Source organism: Theobroma cacao, chromosome 4 (assembly GCF_053813885.1).
Source record: "Theobroma cacao isolate CCN51 chromosome 4, ASM5381388v1, whole genome shotgun sequence".
NCBI classification, from domain to species: domain Eukaryota; kingdom Viridiplantae; phylum Streptophyta; class Magnoliopsida; order Malvales; family Malvaceae; genus Theobroma; species Theobroma cacao.
In genome coordinates, this window is record NC_142642.1 from 3,626,064 (window position 1) to 3,643,700 (window position 17,637).

The following is a 17,637-nucleotide window of genomic DNA, read 5'->3' on the forward strand; positions in this document are numbered from 1 at the left end:
ATAAGTCAAGACTCTGTAAAGGCCAATTGATTCAATAGTTTTAGAGTGATACAAGTCTAACCTTTTATACAAAGATCCCAAGATTATTGAAGCAAAAGGAAAACTCATACCCTTAACAATCGTGATCGCATAAAGAATAACTGAAGAAGAGATCCCATCATATGGACAACCTAAGAGAACATATCTAGCCAACCACATGGTTAACAAATCCACTAACTCATGAGCATGGTCTAGATATGTAGAAGGATTGCTTTGTCCTTTAATATTGAACTTGTTATAGAACAGACCCACCCAATTTGAAAAGCACAACACTTTGAAAGTTTTAACTTAGCTCTTAAACAAGTCTTTAAAGAATTTTTTTGACACTCTCCTCTTCCTTAAAAAGTATAATGAAACAAACGTCGTCTCTACCAGCACAAGAAAGTTTCAAAAGAATGAGCATGTCTTCAAGGGTTAAAGTAAACTCCCCCCAAGCAATAACCATGGTATGTGAAAAGATACTCCACCTTGCAAGAATAGCGCGCCATGCTTCAATTCTGGATTTCCTATGAATATGAAGTTTTGTGCTGACTCTTACAACATCAAGGACTCTAGCATTGTTAAGAGCAGTCACGTAAGTGGGATACTTCAATACTTTTTCTACCCATACATCCGAACCTTGGACCCATAATGAGTTGGATCCAAATTTAGTGATAGAAAATGGGAATTCACTACGTTCAAATATGAATTTCAATACTGATGCTTCTAGGATGGAAAACCTTTTATCTGGAGCAGTTTCATTACAAATACAGTCTCAATGATAGCCAGCAGACCCACATGGATGCTTATCCACCTGTTTTGAACGCACTACTTCCCTGAAGCAATCCTCTCCTTTTTCCCTGATGACACCATTATCCCAATTTTCAGGCACAAGAGGTATTTCATCAGTTCTCCCTACTCGCATTTCCTTAGAAAGAAAAATTACAGCAATAGTCTTCTTTTTCTTTCCCAAAGCAGCCCTACCAGGCTCACCATAGCGAACTTTTGGGGTAAAACAAATCTTGAGCATAAGATGAGGCAACAAAATTCCTACAAATGACAAAGACAACTAGATAAATATTCATGCATTATCATTCCTACTTATGCATTAATATCCCATGTTTATTTATTTGTTCTTATTTTTGCCCCATTTTTGTTTGATTATTCCTATCTTTATGCCAAACAAAACAAATAAAGATGTATGTATATAAATCACTAAAAAAAACCCTCTCAAGGAAAAACAAGCAATAATAAATAATAAATAAATAAATACTCTTTCTATGTTAAAAAAAAGGAATAAATAAACAACTAGTATTCATTTTAACTTTCAAGTCTCTCTGAGCATCTAAGGTGTTCATTTTTTGAGCAATTCTACTTTTTATAATATCTTTATAGTCCATAATCCATACATATATGCCAAAAAAAAGGAAATAAAAGGTTGAAAACCATATGAGCTTGGGACAACAACTTGGGAACTTTTATGTGCTAATTTGCATTAAGAATCTGCAGTTACAATTTTAAAGCCTTTTGTTAACCTTAAGCTTTCTGATAAGTGTTTATAAGAAAATTACTAGGAAAGTCTTTATAGCATATACACCCAACTCTTTTTTTTTTCTTTTTTCACGATTCAAATTATATTGAATTATTCAACCAAAAAAAATTAGTATTCTCTTGTAGGCAAAAACTGTGTTGCGACATGGGAAGTAAAAGTTGTAATAACAAAATTTTTCTTTTTTATTCCTACGAGAATCAAAACAAGAACAACAGAATAAATAAAATTATTGTAAATAGAACTTAATTGTTTAAAAAAAAATTTTAGGGAATAGTCTTTAAGATTGATTGTGCATTTCTACAAAACTATCCTCTTGTATTTATAGACTTTAAGAATTATTTTCCTAGTACGAATCTAACACTTTAAATTTTCTTATCAAATCCGTTTCTACATCTCGTTGTTTTTTCCTCATATGTCTCTACTTCTCCCTCCTATCTTGAATTTTCCTATTATAGTTGATTAATTTCTATCTCATCCATTAGAGAGAGTGATTTTATAATCCTAAGTAAGGAAATGGGAAGGAAAGTATTATAATTGGAGTTGGTCAAAAACAAAGATACGATAGAACACAAAAGACTTTAGCTAGAAAATTGATAGATGAAATCGCTATCCCATACAAGGAAAGAACAAAGAAAAAAATGTGTCAATGTGAACCAAGCATGTTGAATAAAAAGTACTTGGAAACAAAGAAACTCATTGCAAGTAACAATTATCTCATTCCTTTAACACACAGAAAAAGGGATATCTACCCTTATTAAAACGTGAAATATTGTAAATTAATGAGTAAACAATATTTTCTAAAAATTGCTTATTCTCATTATTTCAAAAGTTCTGCATGACGTTTCTTGCCCTTGAAATTGAGTAGCAATTTTCAAGAATTGGGTACTTGATAGGTGGTGACATTCATAACTTTATTAGCAATAATTTAAGCAAAGAAATTGTAAGATTCCATTTTTAATAAGAGCTCTACCAGGCTACTAGATTACTAATGCATCCAATACTCTTTCTCCAAAGGAGCTTAGGTCAAAGGTTCTGTTCCATATAGTCAAAGCATAAGCATGTCCTTAACATTCAATGCACAATGATTGTTTCTGATGCCTTATTTGGTAGTTTGCGACCGACAGGTCAAAGTGAGCTTTTCTAGTGGATATATGGTAGTTTTCAATCAGCCCTACTTCACACCGGTTAAGCTCATGGCAAGTATTATATTCGTCTTACGAAAAAGAATAACAAACGGAATAGATTCATTAAAAGGCTATGAACTCTTTATTATCTAGAGGATTTTTTATATATATATAAATCAATAGATTCATCTACACACAAGGTTTGATATTAATCCAATATTCCAATTATGCATGAAAGTTTCATTTTTTATAATAAAATTTTCATGCAAGGGCTAAAAAATAACTATGCTAAGTGCTTTAGGGGTTTTTCAAGCACAGAAGTACCTAAAGTTGTTCCAAACGTGGAAGCCCCCTAAAGCGTTCCAAGCACAGAAACGCTTAGGGTCGTTCCAAGTGCAAAAGTGCCTATAGGTGTTCCAAGTAGACTTTAAAGAATTATTTTCCTAGTATAAGTCTGACACTTTAAATTTTCTTAACAAATCTTTTTATTCTTATTATCATGCTTAAAAAAATTCCAATATAAATCCTACTTTACTTTAGAATTTAAAATCTAAGCTAGCATGTCAGTTTATGGGAAAACCTCCATCATAAGCATAGATAACACAACTGGGCTTATTTTTGGAAGATGAGAATATGCCATATTAACATTGATCAATCTTTTGTATTTCACTAAGCTTGGACTATCGTTGCTTTTAGGAGAAACAATCTATTTTTTTTTAACAATATCATAGCTAGCAACGCATCTTAACACGTTGCTATCAATTAAATCTATATTCATCAACATTATGTCTTACAATTACTTACGCACAATAATTGATAATTGTTGTGCAAACACTAAGGCATGCACAACACACAGTCTCACAGCGTTATGAACAACACACAGCCTCACAACGTTATGCACAACATACAGATTATAAAATTCACTGAGAAACCATCTACATCATTCCTCTCATTCACTTCTTTGCATTATCATTCTTTGGTTCTTTACTAACCCATAATCAAGGGTTTAAAGATTGATGGTAAGATCAAGATTCTTTGGTGCACAGATTGACTTGCTTCAAAGCTGGAGTTACGAGACTTTAATTCAACAAAACAATTGATGTAAATTTTTATTATTGAAAATAAAATTTTTATGCAAAGGGCAAATGTGAAAAACACCCAAGAATATTCCAAGCACGGAAGCGCTCAGGGACATTCCCAAGTACGTAATGCATAATGATAACAAATAAAAATAAAATAATAATAATAAATGTATAAATTTGCAAGCTATTCTTTATTTTTTAAAAACAAAAAATATATATTAATAAGCATTGTCATGCTTATTACTATATGCATCTTTTTATTTTATGCATAAAACTCCTTATAAGAATTTGTATGTAAGGGGCAAAATGTAGATGCCCTATTTTGGCTAATTATTATTTTTGAAGTATAGTGTTACAGAAAAAATTACATTAAGGGCATTCTAGAGCAAAAGCACCTAGGGGAGTTCCAAGCGCGAAAGCGCTCAAGGTCGTTTTAAGTGCGAAAGTACCCAATAGTGTTCCAAGTGTAGAAGCGCCTAAGGGCCTTCCAAGGATAAAAACACCCAAGAACAAGCATGGAAAAACTATTTATATGAGAAAGTGAAAGTAACTCAGAACGAGTGGCAAGGTTCATGAGTTACTTTCATATTTGGAATGTTCAAAAGAGCTTAGCTTAGTGGCTCAAATATGAAGATAGTTAAGAGGACTTCCTCTTAAGCTTTCCTTGACATACATGTGCTTTACTCTTTTTTCTTTCTTTCTTCCTTAAAAATACACGTGGCGTACTATCAAATGTTACTATTCCTTTATCCAAAACTTACACCCACTACCCAACTACGTGATCATTCTCTTAATATCCCATAAGCAATTCTTTAACTACTTTTCCATAACAAGCATGTTCTCCCATGATTGAACGTGTTCTCCCCAACTACTCGTAAAAAAGTGCTCATGTTCAGTATAGATATGAGAGCATTGGAGGTTGGGAGACAACAAGAAATTATTAAAAACCTAGCAGAGACTATCTTGCAAGTTCTCTCGAGACACCTCCAAACATTCTTTTTATTCAGCCTTTCCCATTCGCTATAATTCGTCACTTCCACCACATTTCCTTATTTCTCACCACTTATCACCAAAGCACTTACGCTTCAAGGATTGCTCCAATCTTCCTCTCCGCTGCATCTAACGGATTCCACTTCACTCATTGCAACATGTCCCCTTTCCCTATTAGAAAAATCCTCTACGAGGTAAAACAGACATGTGATCCACACCCCCCTTCCTATCCGTGTTGGCCTGCTGCTACCTTTTCCTCCAACAATTTATGGAAAATGGTTTTGCTTTTTCTCACTTCTTTATTAGTATTTGATCTCCATTGGTTCTTCCATGAATTATTTGGGGTTCATGATTGGTCACTTAGACGAAGATGGAATCAGAAAAAGGAAAAAAAAGAAGTTGGTGGCTGCAGTTTGGATAAGGTCCTCATGATTTTAAGCCCGTTATCAGATAAGTACATTTTTCATTTTAATTCAGATTAAGGCATTATGCTGCCAGCCTGCCACTAAGCAGATTATGTCTCCGGGGAATTAAAGATAAAGGGCAATTAAAAGAGACTAATGGAGTTTCCAGCCATGGAAAAGAAGCCCTATACCAATAAGAAGTTGCATATATGACCCCAACTGGTTTTGCGAATTCTTCCCAACCAACTTGGCATGTTTCAATTTCATGAATTTTGCAAGGAAAAGAAAGAAATATTGAATGTAGAAATGAACTATACATAGATTAAGGCATCATGAATCACAATGACAGAATTTGAACTTTGAATTTCAACCCTCCTACATTTTAGCAAGTTGCTTTAAGAAATTAAGTTTCCTCCCTTGTAACTATGGAAGATACAGCCTTGTTTTGTAAAAGCAGTTTTCAGCTGGAAAAAGTATTGGAGGATGCTTTCTTTTCCTTAACACAATCAAAAAGATATCTCCCAAAAGATACTTCAACAGTAAAATTTGAATAGAAAATTTCCCACCCCTCCACCGACCGCTTAGGACATCTGGCTACCCTTGCAAATGCAGAATCTCCCACCCATTTGGTCTTTTCACATGCTAGCAACAGCTGCCATGCTTGTGGAAAGCAAAGACTCAACGATTGCCCTGATTAAACAAGTTTAATTGCTTAGCCATTTGCCAGTCAGCCCTGTCTATTTGATTTGAGATTCATGTTCATCTGATAAACTTTAATTATATTTATTCGATAACAAGTAGTAATTTTATTTATCCAAAACACCAAGCGGAAACAGCAGAAGAACTAAAGAAAATGCAGTCAAGACTTCATCTCAACATCAATTACTTCACCGACCATTAGTTTGAAAGATTCGATCGTTTTTCCTAATGGAAGGTGAAGATTAATGACACATTTTGATAATAAGCAGATTGATCTTGTGGTTGGGCTGACAGACAGCGCTCCTCTTTTGCACCAAACAACAGGCTACCACTTATACAATTGTTTGGCAGATAAGAAAAAATCAAACATTGATAAAGAAAATTCAAGTATGGGAAAGGGGAAAAAAAGAAATACTATACTTTTCTTCTTTTGGGGTAAGGTGTTGGCCCGACTTGATTCACCAACTCCTAGCTTCAAGTCAAATCGGAAAGTAGCTGTAACCAGGCTGTGTATGCAGGCTGCCTGTTTCTGTTAAACAATTAAATTAATCAACAGAACTTTCTCATATGTTGCACGAGAAATATCTAAGAAACATGGAGCTTTGATGCTGAAGTCTCCTCCTTTCTTCTCCCTTTTGAAATTATTGAGGTGCGGGAACAGGTTTACTTTCTGCAATCCCTTTTTGTTTTCCAATTACAGCTTTGGGTTGGAATTTGCCACGAAGAGCATACCCTATTCCCCTAGCTTCTTAGGGTCTCCGCCAGACATCACTCACTTTTCCAATACATTCTTTAACTAAAATATTGCTATAGGATATGATCAACATTGCAAACTATAATCATGTTATAATTTGTTGGTGGTTTGGGAAATGTTTTTGCTGCTAGCAGCTTGTTCCTTTCTGTAGCAGGATTACTGCTTCTTTAAAAGAGAATTTTTCTTTCTTTTTCATTTTTTTTAGTATGGTATGAAAATGAAGACTTAGGGGTTAAGTTTTGACAGACAACAAGAATCATGGTCATTTCATATCATTCTGTGCAGTTGAAACCAAAACATTATGGGAATCTGGTACTCTTTTGACTGTCAGGAATTAGATTTCCCAAAGCCACAGTACCTGCTCGGTAGCTTTCTGGCTTAACAACTTGCGGCGTGTGTCGAACGACCAACACAACTGGATTAAGCAAAACCATTTACCCTATTAATAATAATTTGATAACAACTGGGCCAGCTCTCTTGACCCTCTGCTCCGCTCTGGTACAGGGAAAGTACTAGGACTAATTATTAAAGGCTGAAGCCAAGGTACTCTGCGGTTGTTTTTGTCACTACAACACCCCCCACAAAACCACAGTCAATAAAGCTAGCTGAAGAGTAAAGTTTCCAGATATTATAAGTATAATTCAGCAAGCACAAACAGATGTTATTGTACTGATCTGCTTTTTGGGCAAAATTGTAACAAGCAAAGGAAAATGGTGGTGGGCATAAAGCACACAATTGAGCAGCAGCGTGTGGTTGTGGTGAGTGTCCCGAAAGTGTCCTTGTAACCAAGGAAAAGCCCTTCCCAGTCCCATGCAATTAGCAAAGCAGTCACTCTCTTTTTTCGGTAAACGTGAAAATCAAACAAGTCGAGGCTAGGAAGGAAAAAGCCAGCTCTTCCCCACTGACATTAGTATAAACAAATCCAATGCAAAATCTTTCAGCTTCTGAAATCACCTAACGATCATCCAAGCTGTGTTATGGAGCCACGTGTCGTAGCTTTTGTCACTTTTACTTTCACTTTGATGGCTTTGGCCCCTTTTGCTTTTCCTTAGCCCCCACTCTTTCTCTCTCTGGCTCTCTGTTTCCGCACAGGCCACAGCAATATCCACTCAAACCAGGGGATTGCCATCGTCCCATTAAGCACTATATAAGTCCTTTGAGTCTTCATGTTCTCCGTTCGTGCCAAAACACTTCTTTTCCTCCCAACGTACAGTTTTCTATTGTACACACTTCCATCCCAATCTCCCTTCATTTCTTCACAGCTATCCTATCATAATCTCGCTCAGTCTCACTCTGTAGTCAATCTTAATCCTTATTTCTTGTTTGGGGAAGTCTAGGAAATTAAAGTTGCGAAGATGAAGAACAAAGCATCTGGACTCTTGAAGCAGATAATAACATATTTAACCACAATGGCCAAGGCCAAGACCCTGGCTTTCAAGAGCAAAACGAAAGCCATCAAGACTCGCCTCGTCATATTCTCCTTGCTTCGGAACAAGAAACTTTTGATGAGCTCCATATCCCAGAAGCTGAACGGCTTGATGGGGCAGAATGACAGAAACTCCAAAGAACTAGAAGACGGTGTTGCTGGTGGACTTGAAGATCAGCAAAGCCAAGCAATCATGCTTTGCAATAGTAATAGCGCTATGTGGCTCCCAAGTGCAACAAGGACAGAGACGGAGATGGAGATGGAGCTGCAAGAGAAAGGGGAGTATGAAGAAGGAGAGGATGATGAGGAGGTGGAAGACAAGTACCCAGACCTCACTCACTCACTTTTCGACTCTGAAGAAATGGAGTTTGAGGATCCAGGAGGCTCAGTGATAGATATAGTGAAGAACTCAAAAGAAGACAAAGGGGAAGAGTTCAAGCTGGAGGACGAGATAGACCGAGTAGCTGACTTGTTCATAAGGAGGTTCCACCGTCAAATAAGGTTGCAGAAACAGCTTTCATTGAAGAGACGTCAGGAAATGTTGGAGAGGAGCATCTAGCTGTATCCATAGGATTATATGGCAGATCTGACAGCAAAGGTTTTTGGTTGCTGTACATGACTACATGATTAATGCGGACCTTGCCTGCAACATTAGAGGATGGCCTGGCGCTCCCCCCCCAATGGCATATTGACAAAGAGGATCGTACTTTGTCAGCGTCTTAGGCTTAATTTCTGTTGTTAACGTGAAGAAAAGAAAATCAATGTATGCTCTGCTTTTGTGGAAATGAATGCCAAAGGGTTTTACATAAATTAATAAGAAAAACATGTTGGATATTGCTTTGCTTTTCAATCCGAATTGTGGGCTATTCCATTATGATAGAATGGAAGTACTTCGCTTTTTTATTGCGTAATAAACAAGTGATAGTAATATTAACAATAATTCATTCACAGTAGAAATAGTGTGTGAATTATCAAATATAATAACATATATAAAAATTAACCTTTTATATATAAGATTATAGACTTCTTAAGGAATACGGAGAATGGTTAGCCAATTGGGCTATTGAAAAACATGTAGGTCGGCGGAATCCAGCCCGATATAGCATGGGCTCAGTTTGTTTGAGGTTGCGTATGCGTGTGTTCGGTCGGGGGTTGAACTTCGAAGGGGTTGGCGTTTAATTAGTTCCTGTCTTCCTGTTACTGAATCCTGATGCTAAGTTTCCAAGTGCAGACGTCCGAAGTGGGGAAAGGCTGAGACTGAGCCCCCCAGTTTTCATAGTTGGAAGTTGAAAGACAAGGCCTTTTTCCGGAATCCCTTTATTTTGGTTCGCGTCTTTCTTCCTTTCCCTGCTTCTTGATTTTCTGTAAGGCTTTAGCTTTTCGAGCTTGTTATATCTGGGCAATCTTAGTTCGCATATGTCCGCATAATCCTCAACCTATATCTTTTATCATTTGTTTTTGCCTGGTAGAAACGTTTCATTGGGTTTTAAGAATCCATACATCTGCTCTTTGCAAACGACAGACTACAATTTTCTTCTACTTCACACCTTGTTTCATAATTCAAATTCTGTCAATTAGGTCATTTTAACCAACTTAAATCATGGAGGATGGAGATAGGAATGCTTCTTGCAGAAATTTAGCCTTACAAAAAGATGTTCATCAAGGGATTGGTAATTATACGCCACTTTTGACTTGATAATTTTCTTTTATTGTGTGTATTTGTAATTAAGCTATCAATTACTGTTTTCTATTATGTTTCATTCTTCGCTCTTGTGTGGCCTGCTCCTTGTTTGTTCTGTTTGCAAGCCATTAGCTTTGTATGTTGATTGTCCATTTTTGTTGTAGTAGGGGTTAATTACAGACCTTTTATGACATTTTTTTTCTTCTTCTGGTTTGCTCCTTGGTACCATAAGCTCAACTTATTATCTGAAGAATGTGCCAAGTTAGATGGCGCTGTTGCTAGATGTCTTTCTGGTCTTGCACCTGTTCCTGTATGATCCCCCACCTTCCTTTTCTTGCGTTGATTTGATTTAATTTCCCTTAACTTTTGAAGTTTTTTATCTTCTTCATAGATTAGTCTCTCTTATTTAGCTCTCTGTTTTCATTTTAAAACTAATTTCTTGTCGTGTTTGTTTTGTTTTCCCCTTCAATTCTATGAAACAGTCTGTGCAGTTCTTGTCAAGCATTTATTACCTCCAAGCAATGATGCATTTGATGTTCTCTTGTTGTTTCATCATTTATCCACTCTGCCTCTTCTTAGGGCCATGGCCTAGATTTTTACCATCAATGAAGTTTTTACTGCATTGCTTTCTGCATTATTAAAGTTGCCTGATCTGCATGGTCCTAGCTTATTATATTAATTCTGTTATTGCTATAATTTATTTCTTATTGAGTGATAGTTCTTTTTTTTTCTTTAAATGAAAGAGCGGTACTTATCTTATAAATACTTGAAATTTCAGCACGTCCCACACATAAATTCCTAGATTCCCAACATAAGTGATGCAAGTTTGGATCACCAACCTCTTCTACAGATGTATGTACTTAACAGTTTCAAAAGCGTAGTTTAGAAGCATTTTAAAAGTTTTCTAATCTTCCTTCATTGGGAAGATGTTGAAAAATATCACGATTATACATATCTATGTAGCATTGTTGATCAAAATTGGAAGACATCTTGATTGGTATACGTTATATTTATTGAAAAAATTGAATAGTTTAACTGATTTACATAAAAGAAATTATTTAGAGGATGAAATAAAGAATGTTCAAGTAAGAAATTAAGTGAAATCCATATGCCATTGAAGTCATGGCTCTTCAGGGTTGCACTGTAATCAATCTGTTGCCACTGCTTTCAAAAGTCTTTCTTATTTGATGTACCAAAAAACTGATTTTTTTTTTTTGACACAATAGTTGGAGATGAATTTACTCCATTATTTTCTTTTCCAGGTAGATGCAACTATGCTAGCATATCTTAGGTAGATGCAACTATGCTAGCGTATCTTAGGATTTGCATCTATGATTTATCTATGAGATCTGATATCTAACATAAATACTATCACTGTTTTCCTGAATGCTCAGCAGTCTACCCGCTGGACTTTTCACCTTCCTTCTAATATATGTTTTTTATTTACTATTTTTGGAGCCCATGAGTCTTATCCCTTGCAGGGAGTTCAGATGTATATGGTCTATGCTTACTTTGAAGACTTAGGTCTGCAGCAAGACATTTTTCTCTCAAATGATTAGTTCATGAATGTGTGTGCACATGGGCAAGCATCTGCATGGATGCACAAGTTTCTGCACGGCTGCATGCGACTCACAAGTAGTGCGTACACGTACGGAAATTTTAAGGCTCATGCTACATTCATAAGTAGGTGCATGTGACTCATTTGTTAATTGTTTACTGTAAGCTATAGCTTCAATGGAAAATATTAAGGCTTATGCAACATGATTTTCTTCGGGTGAGGTTGGAACTAGAGCATATTTTTGTCCCTACTTGGGCCTTAGCTTCAAGCCTAAATTCTTTTTCCTCTGTCTAGCAGACATCTCAAAGCTTACCTTTTCTTTCTTTCTTTTAGAATATGATTGAAAAATTTGTGATTAAGCTTATGCTAGAATGTCTTTGCATAGGGAGGGCTGCACCTTCTATAGTTTCTTGTTTTAGCTTTTTGTCTTGGGTAAAAGTATTCAGTAAAACACTCATTTTTCTCAGGTTCCATGTTTATGGTCTATATGAAGTGAAGGTCTTTGGTGATGGAAATTGTCAAATGGTTAAATTTAATCTCTCATTTATTTATCTCAACTATAGTCAAGCTTTATGACTAGTTATTCAAATCACATCACCTTGCTTTGCAGTTTTGTGCACTTTCAGACCAGATGAACAAATCCCCGGAGTATCACAAACATGTACTTAAATAGGTACAGTGTCTTTGTGGCTTGAGAATATTTTATGTGTAACTAAATCTCGGGCCCGTATTTCTAATCATTGAGATCATGGTGCGACCTTTCACAAGCGCATTGGTGTTTAGTTCACAATAGGAGATCTATGTATTCTAGGAGAAGATATTAACTTCATAACTTTATATGGTAGTCCCAGAGAAAACTAGTATAAAACCCAGTAGAAAATTTAACATCTCATGATCATTTGTATGCATCTCTAAATTGTTAATTTTATCTGTTCTCTTTACGAACAGCACCACTCTTCTTCTTGGTCTTCGGTAGTGGCTGTCTCAAGAATAATGGCAAAATGTCTTTGCAGCAGCTTCTTCCAGCTCCATCCTCAACCCATATCTTATTTCATTTAGTTTGCCTTGTTAATTGCTTGTAAAATAAGTAATACAAAGTGTTGAATTCTGTTCTGTCCTGCACATTTTGCTCAAGATTGAGAACACAATTATGGGCTATGGGCTGGCTGCTTAATCATTCCTTGCAGATTATCTGTTTCTCTTCATTAAAGATTTCTCGTTGTCTATTTCCTTCTCATAAATCACTTTTTTAATAAATATATTTTTTAACTATATTGTCGAAGGCACCCCCTTTCTTTTTGGTATTGTTACTTGCGTCATGGTCTTTTGTTTTTGTTGTCAATTAAAAAAGAAAAAAGAACATCCCTCTTTCTGTTTAAATGAAGTTTTATTTCCCAGCTAAGTGTGAAAAGAGGATGGTCCTGATAGTAAAATCGAACGGCTAATACCTTTGAGTATGTTATTTCATGTTACCCTTGTCTTCTCATATATAAATGGATGCGATTGCGTCTTCATTTCACCATTAGCGATGATATCAAGCTGCTAAACATCTTTCTTTCACTATTACTATACCTGTCTCCACATTTTCTGTTACACATCTCTCTTCAGTTCTCATTTAAATGTTTTGTTTAAATAAACTTTTTAGAATCTGTTTTAATGTGGAATTGCCATTTCCAAATGTCTTTGACTTTCTCTTGTGCCTGATAGAAACGTTACATAGGGTTTTAAGATTCCATATATCTGCTCTTCGCAAACAACAGACAGCAATTTTCTTCTGTTTCTTCTACTTTACACCTTGTTTCATAATTCTAATTCTGCCATTTAGGTCATTTTAACCAACTTAAATCATGGAAGATGGAGATAGGGATGCTTCTTGCAAAACTTCAGCTTTACAAATAGATATTCATCAAGGGATCAGCAATTATACATCACTGTTGACTTGATAAATTTTTTTTCTGTTAATTCTTGCAGCGTATTCCTCTCACCTGGGCAATCTTATTTTGCTTTATATAGCTGCATTTCTTTACCTTATTTTTCTTTTATTGTCTGTATTTGTAATTAAGCTATTAATTACTGTTTTCTGTTATGTTTCATTGTTGGTTTTTGTGTTAAGTTTGTTCAATTTGCAAGCCTTTAGCTTTGCATTTTGAGTGACCATTTTTGTTGTAGGATTTGATTAATTACAAACCTTTCATGACATTGTTTTTCTTCTTCTGGTTTGCTTCTTGGTACTATAAGCTCAACTTATCTATTTACTGCATTGAGTGTTGCATCTATTATGCAGATAATTATGTTAAAAAGAGTTCTACGGAACAGAGAGATGCTCTGGCTGAGGAACCTAAATGTGTTATTTGTGGCCGCTATGGTGAGTATGTATGCGATGAGACTGATGATGATATTTGCAGCTTGGAATGTAAACAAACTCTACTCTCTGGGATTGCTAACTCCTTGTTGCCAGTTGGTCCCTCCTCTACTCAAAGATTACCTGCTACTGATGAGTGCTTTTATGTAAGAGATTCTGTTGATAAATCAGGGTTTCAATTTTTAACTGGTGATCAAGCTGAATTGCTTAGAAAGAAACTTGAAATCCACGTCAAGGGAGATGTGATTCCTGCTCCCATTGTGGCATTTTCTTCCTGTGCTCTTCCTCAGAAGCTCCTACAAAATATAGAAACTGCTGGATATGGCATGCCCACACCTGTCCAGATGCAAGTAATCCCAGCTGCTTTAGATGGCAAAAGCTTGCTTGTTTCAGCTGACACAGGCTCAGGGAAAACTGCTTCCTTTCTGATTCCTATTATTTCTCATTGTGCAAATTTTCGCCGTAGCAACTTCTCAAATCACAAAAAGCCAATAGCAGTGGTTCTAACACCAACTAGAGAGCTGTGTATCCAAGTTGAGGACAATGCTAAGTTGCTTGGAAAAGGTTTGCCATTCAAAACTGCACTTGTGGTTGGTGGAGATCCGATGGCTAGACAACTCTACCGCATTCAGCAAGGAGTGGAACTCATTATTGGAACACCAGGCAGGCTTATTGATCTTTTAACAAAGCATGATGTAGAACTAAATGATGTAAAGATATTTGGTCTGGATGAAGTGGACTGCATTCTTCAAAGGGGCTTCCGAGACCAGGTGATGCAGATTTTTAGGGCTCTATCACAACCACAGGTATTGATGTATTCGGCAACAATTTCACAAGATATAGAGAAAATAGCAAGTTTTATGGCAAAAGATGTTACTGTTTTTTCTATTGGCAAGCCTAACAGGCCAAATAAGGCTGTGAAGCAGCTACCTATCTGGGTTGAGTCAAATAAAAAAAAGCAAAAGCTTTTTGACATATTGAGGAGCAAACATTTTACACCACCTATTGTGGTCTATGTGGGTTCCAGAGTTGGGGCAGATCTCCTATCTAATGCAATTACTGTCTCCACTGGAATTAAAGCTTTGTCACTTCATGGGGAGAAGTCCATGAATGAAAGGAGAGAAATATTGAGGTTGTTTTTAGTTGGAGAAGTTTCAGTAATTGTGTCCACTGGAGTATTGGGTCGTGGAATTGATTTTTTAGGTGTGAGACAGGTCATAGTGTTTGATATGCCCAGTTCCATTAAGGAGTATGTCCATCAGATTGGGAGGGCATCTAGACTAGGGGAGGAGGGTACGGCTATTGTTTTTGTGAACGAGGAGAATAAGAATTTGTTTCCAGAGTTGGTTGATATTTTAAAATCTTCTGGGGCAGTTATTCCTCAAGAACTTAGTAATTCACGATATACAGTTGTTTCTTTTCCGTCAGGCAAAGGCAAGGGCTTTAAAAAACGAAAGTATGGTTGCTGAAGTTGTGGCGCCTTTGGTTTGTCAGTGTAATTCATTCAGTTCAGTTGAGAGTCTTGGAAATATTTAGTAGCAACCCACCATTCTTACAGTTGGTTTTAAGAAGCCAAAAATGCAAAAAGGTTTTGCTTTGACCCGATTGTACAAGTGGGTTTGTTAGTTTGAAGTAGTTGATAAAATATGGCTCTTCTTCAAAGTGAGGAGTGAGGGCAGGTGTGTAACGGCACATTGGTACCGCAGCCTGGACGAAATGGTGTTGGATCAAGTTAGAACTTGATCTTGTTTGTGCAATGCTATGACTAAGCGGTATGTCTGTCTTCAGTTGAGGAAGGTTCACATAGATGATTCTTAAGATTCAAAAGTAGAAATCCTAACAAGACATTCACACGTTGAACTACTGAATTGCAGTTCGAGCAAAAGCTGTATATTTTCTTTTGTTTACAGAGCTTTGCCCTGAATGCGTATTGACGAAAGCAATGGCATATTCTTTGCTCCATGCTTCCCTTATTGTAACTGATGGTGTGAAATAATTTACCGGCTGGATCCTTAATGGCTGAAGTCCAGATATGTTGAAAAACTGGAAAGAAGGAAGGTCTGGTTGCTATATGAATAATGAGGACTAATATACTTAATAAATAATAATTTAGCTGAAACAGGATGCTGTATCGAACAGGTTCCGGAAGATGTATGGCGATATGGTCCGGATAGTGTATATGTCATGTGTCAAGACTTAAGCTCAACTAGAGAGCACAACTTGATCTTAAATTTTAAAATCTGAGCTTAAGTTGTTTTCGTTATTTTGTAAAGTTGGAGATTTCTTAAGTTCAGTTTGTAGAATTTAAGATTGCGCGGAGTTCAGTTAAGGACTTGCCATGAGACATCTATCCGGAAGCTGCGGGGAAATGTGTAAAGACTTCACATGGGTAAGGTGATTGGAATGGCAAAGAGTTCTTCTGGACTAAGGAAACTCAATCATTTGCATTTAACTTGAGTTACATCCTGACTTCGTTTGCTTCACGGAAATGGACTTTTAGAAATTTATTTTTAAATTTTTGGACGTTTAAAAGTCGATGAAAAAGATGTTAGAAGTCAATGAAAAGAAAGGTCAAAAAAAATAAATGAAATTATCTTTCATTTTATAAAAATATGATATCTCTAAAAGCTTAGTTTTCAGTAACGAAAATCGGACTTTACTTGCTTCGAAAATCAAAATATTATTTTATTAATAAATATTTATTTTTTTATTTTATTTAATAATGATATCTATAATATATATATATATATATATAAGTAAAATAACTAATTGAGTCAATTGGTTGATATTCTTAATTTTTAATTGCATTAATTTTTTCAATACGTAAATAACTTCGGAAAACAACAAATTTCAAAGACAACCCCAGTGAGGGTCAATCATTATTCAACCTTTCTTTAATCCGATCTCTTCTATTTCGAATCTTTTCAAAATTAAAATCCTCAATTTTGTGATACTCTTGCACATATATCATCAAACAGAAAAACAAGTGTGCACTATTATTGAAAAGTTTTGGCTTTTTGAGTTGAAATTGTGGTTGATTTGGTAAAGATTTACCGATAGTTTGAGCATAAGTAAAGGTTTGACAGCTATTTTTGTGTTTGTTTGGTGGAATGATACTAGCCAAGTACTTAATCTGTAATTTGATTCTCTCAAGATGTTTTATCTGCAAGTGAGTGTTTACTTCAAAATTTAATTAGTTGCTTTACTATTCTCTTTATTTGCATTTAATTAAGTGTGTGTAGAAAAGACTAGCCCTATTCCTAACTTTGTTTTTCAGGAGAGATGATAGTTTTTGAATTGACATGCAACGAAGCTAGATAGAAAAAATTAAATCAGAATAAATCAAATTTTTTTAGTTTCACCTAGTGGGTATTTTGCTAATGCATTGATTACTTAATTTTAGAATCTGGTAGACTGCCTTTTAATTGATTGATTTTTTTTCTTTTGTTAAAGAGTTTTCATTTTTGGTATTGCTATTTTTTATACTTGAGATATAAAGGTACGATTGTTGTCTTTTTTTTTTTGTTTCAATGTGTAATTTGATATTATTTCTATTTTTAGTTCGATATTGAATGATCTAATGAGCTATTTAAGTAACTATTTCAAAGTTGAATTTTGGAGTTCATATTTATATTTTTGGTTGAGTTTGGTTAAATGAGTTATTGCATTAATGTTTCATTGTTATTGAAAAACTACAACCAATCAGCAAAAGGATAAAAGAGATGCGGTTAATAGTAAAAAATTTTCTTTAAATCTTAGGCATGAAAACTAACCCCAAAAAATAGCGATCATAGGAACATTTCTCTGCACTCAGAATAAATAATAATTGTTATCCCGTTGCACAACATAATGCAATAATTATGGTGGTTTAAAAAGAATTTCTAACATTTTCCTTTCTGTAATAGCATTAGTGCAGTAGATCTGCAATCTAAGAAGTTACCCCTACCATGGAGCTCAAAAATATATTTACTTTTTCAGCTATAAAAA

At 35.5% G+C, this 17,637-nt stretch overlaps 2 protein-coding genes across 3 annotated transcripts; both read left to right on the forward strand.

Moving 5' to 3' along the window:
• Positions 1-7,380: 7,380 nt before the first annotated feature.
• Positions 7,381-8,931, forward strand: LOC18601175 (uncharacterized). The gene has a single exon (XM_007032024.3). It carries the CDS (start codon positions 7,979-7,981, stop codon positions 8,606-8,608), a length of 630 nt encoding a protein of 209 aa, XP_007032086.2. The 5' UTR covers positions 7,381-7,978; the 3' UTR covers positions 8,609-8,931.
• Positions 8,932-9,121: 190 nt separating this feature from the next.
• LOC18601176 (P-loop containing nucleoside triphosphate hydrolases superfamily protein) lies at positions 9,122-15,922 on the forward strand. 2 transcript variants are annotated; one of them, XM_007032026.3, is made up of 3 exons: positions 9,122-9,413; positions 9,628-9,719; positions 13,573-15,922. In XM_007032026.3, exons 2-3 carry the CDS (start codon positions 9,650-9,652, stop codon positions 15,117-15,119), a joined length of 1,617 nt encoding a protein of 538 aa, XP_007032088.2. In that variant the 5' UTR covers positions 9,122-9,413; positions 9,628-9,649; the 3' UTR covers positions 15,120-15,922. The 2 variants fall into 2 exon arrangements, with proteins under 2 accessions (XP_007032088.2, XP_017975090.1); XM_018119601.2 differs by having other exon boundaries at positions 9,122-9,374.
• The last annotated feature ends 1,715 nt before the right edge of the window (positions 15,923-17,637 follow it).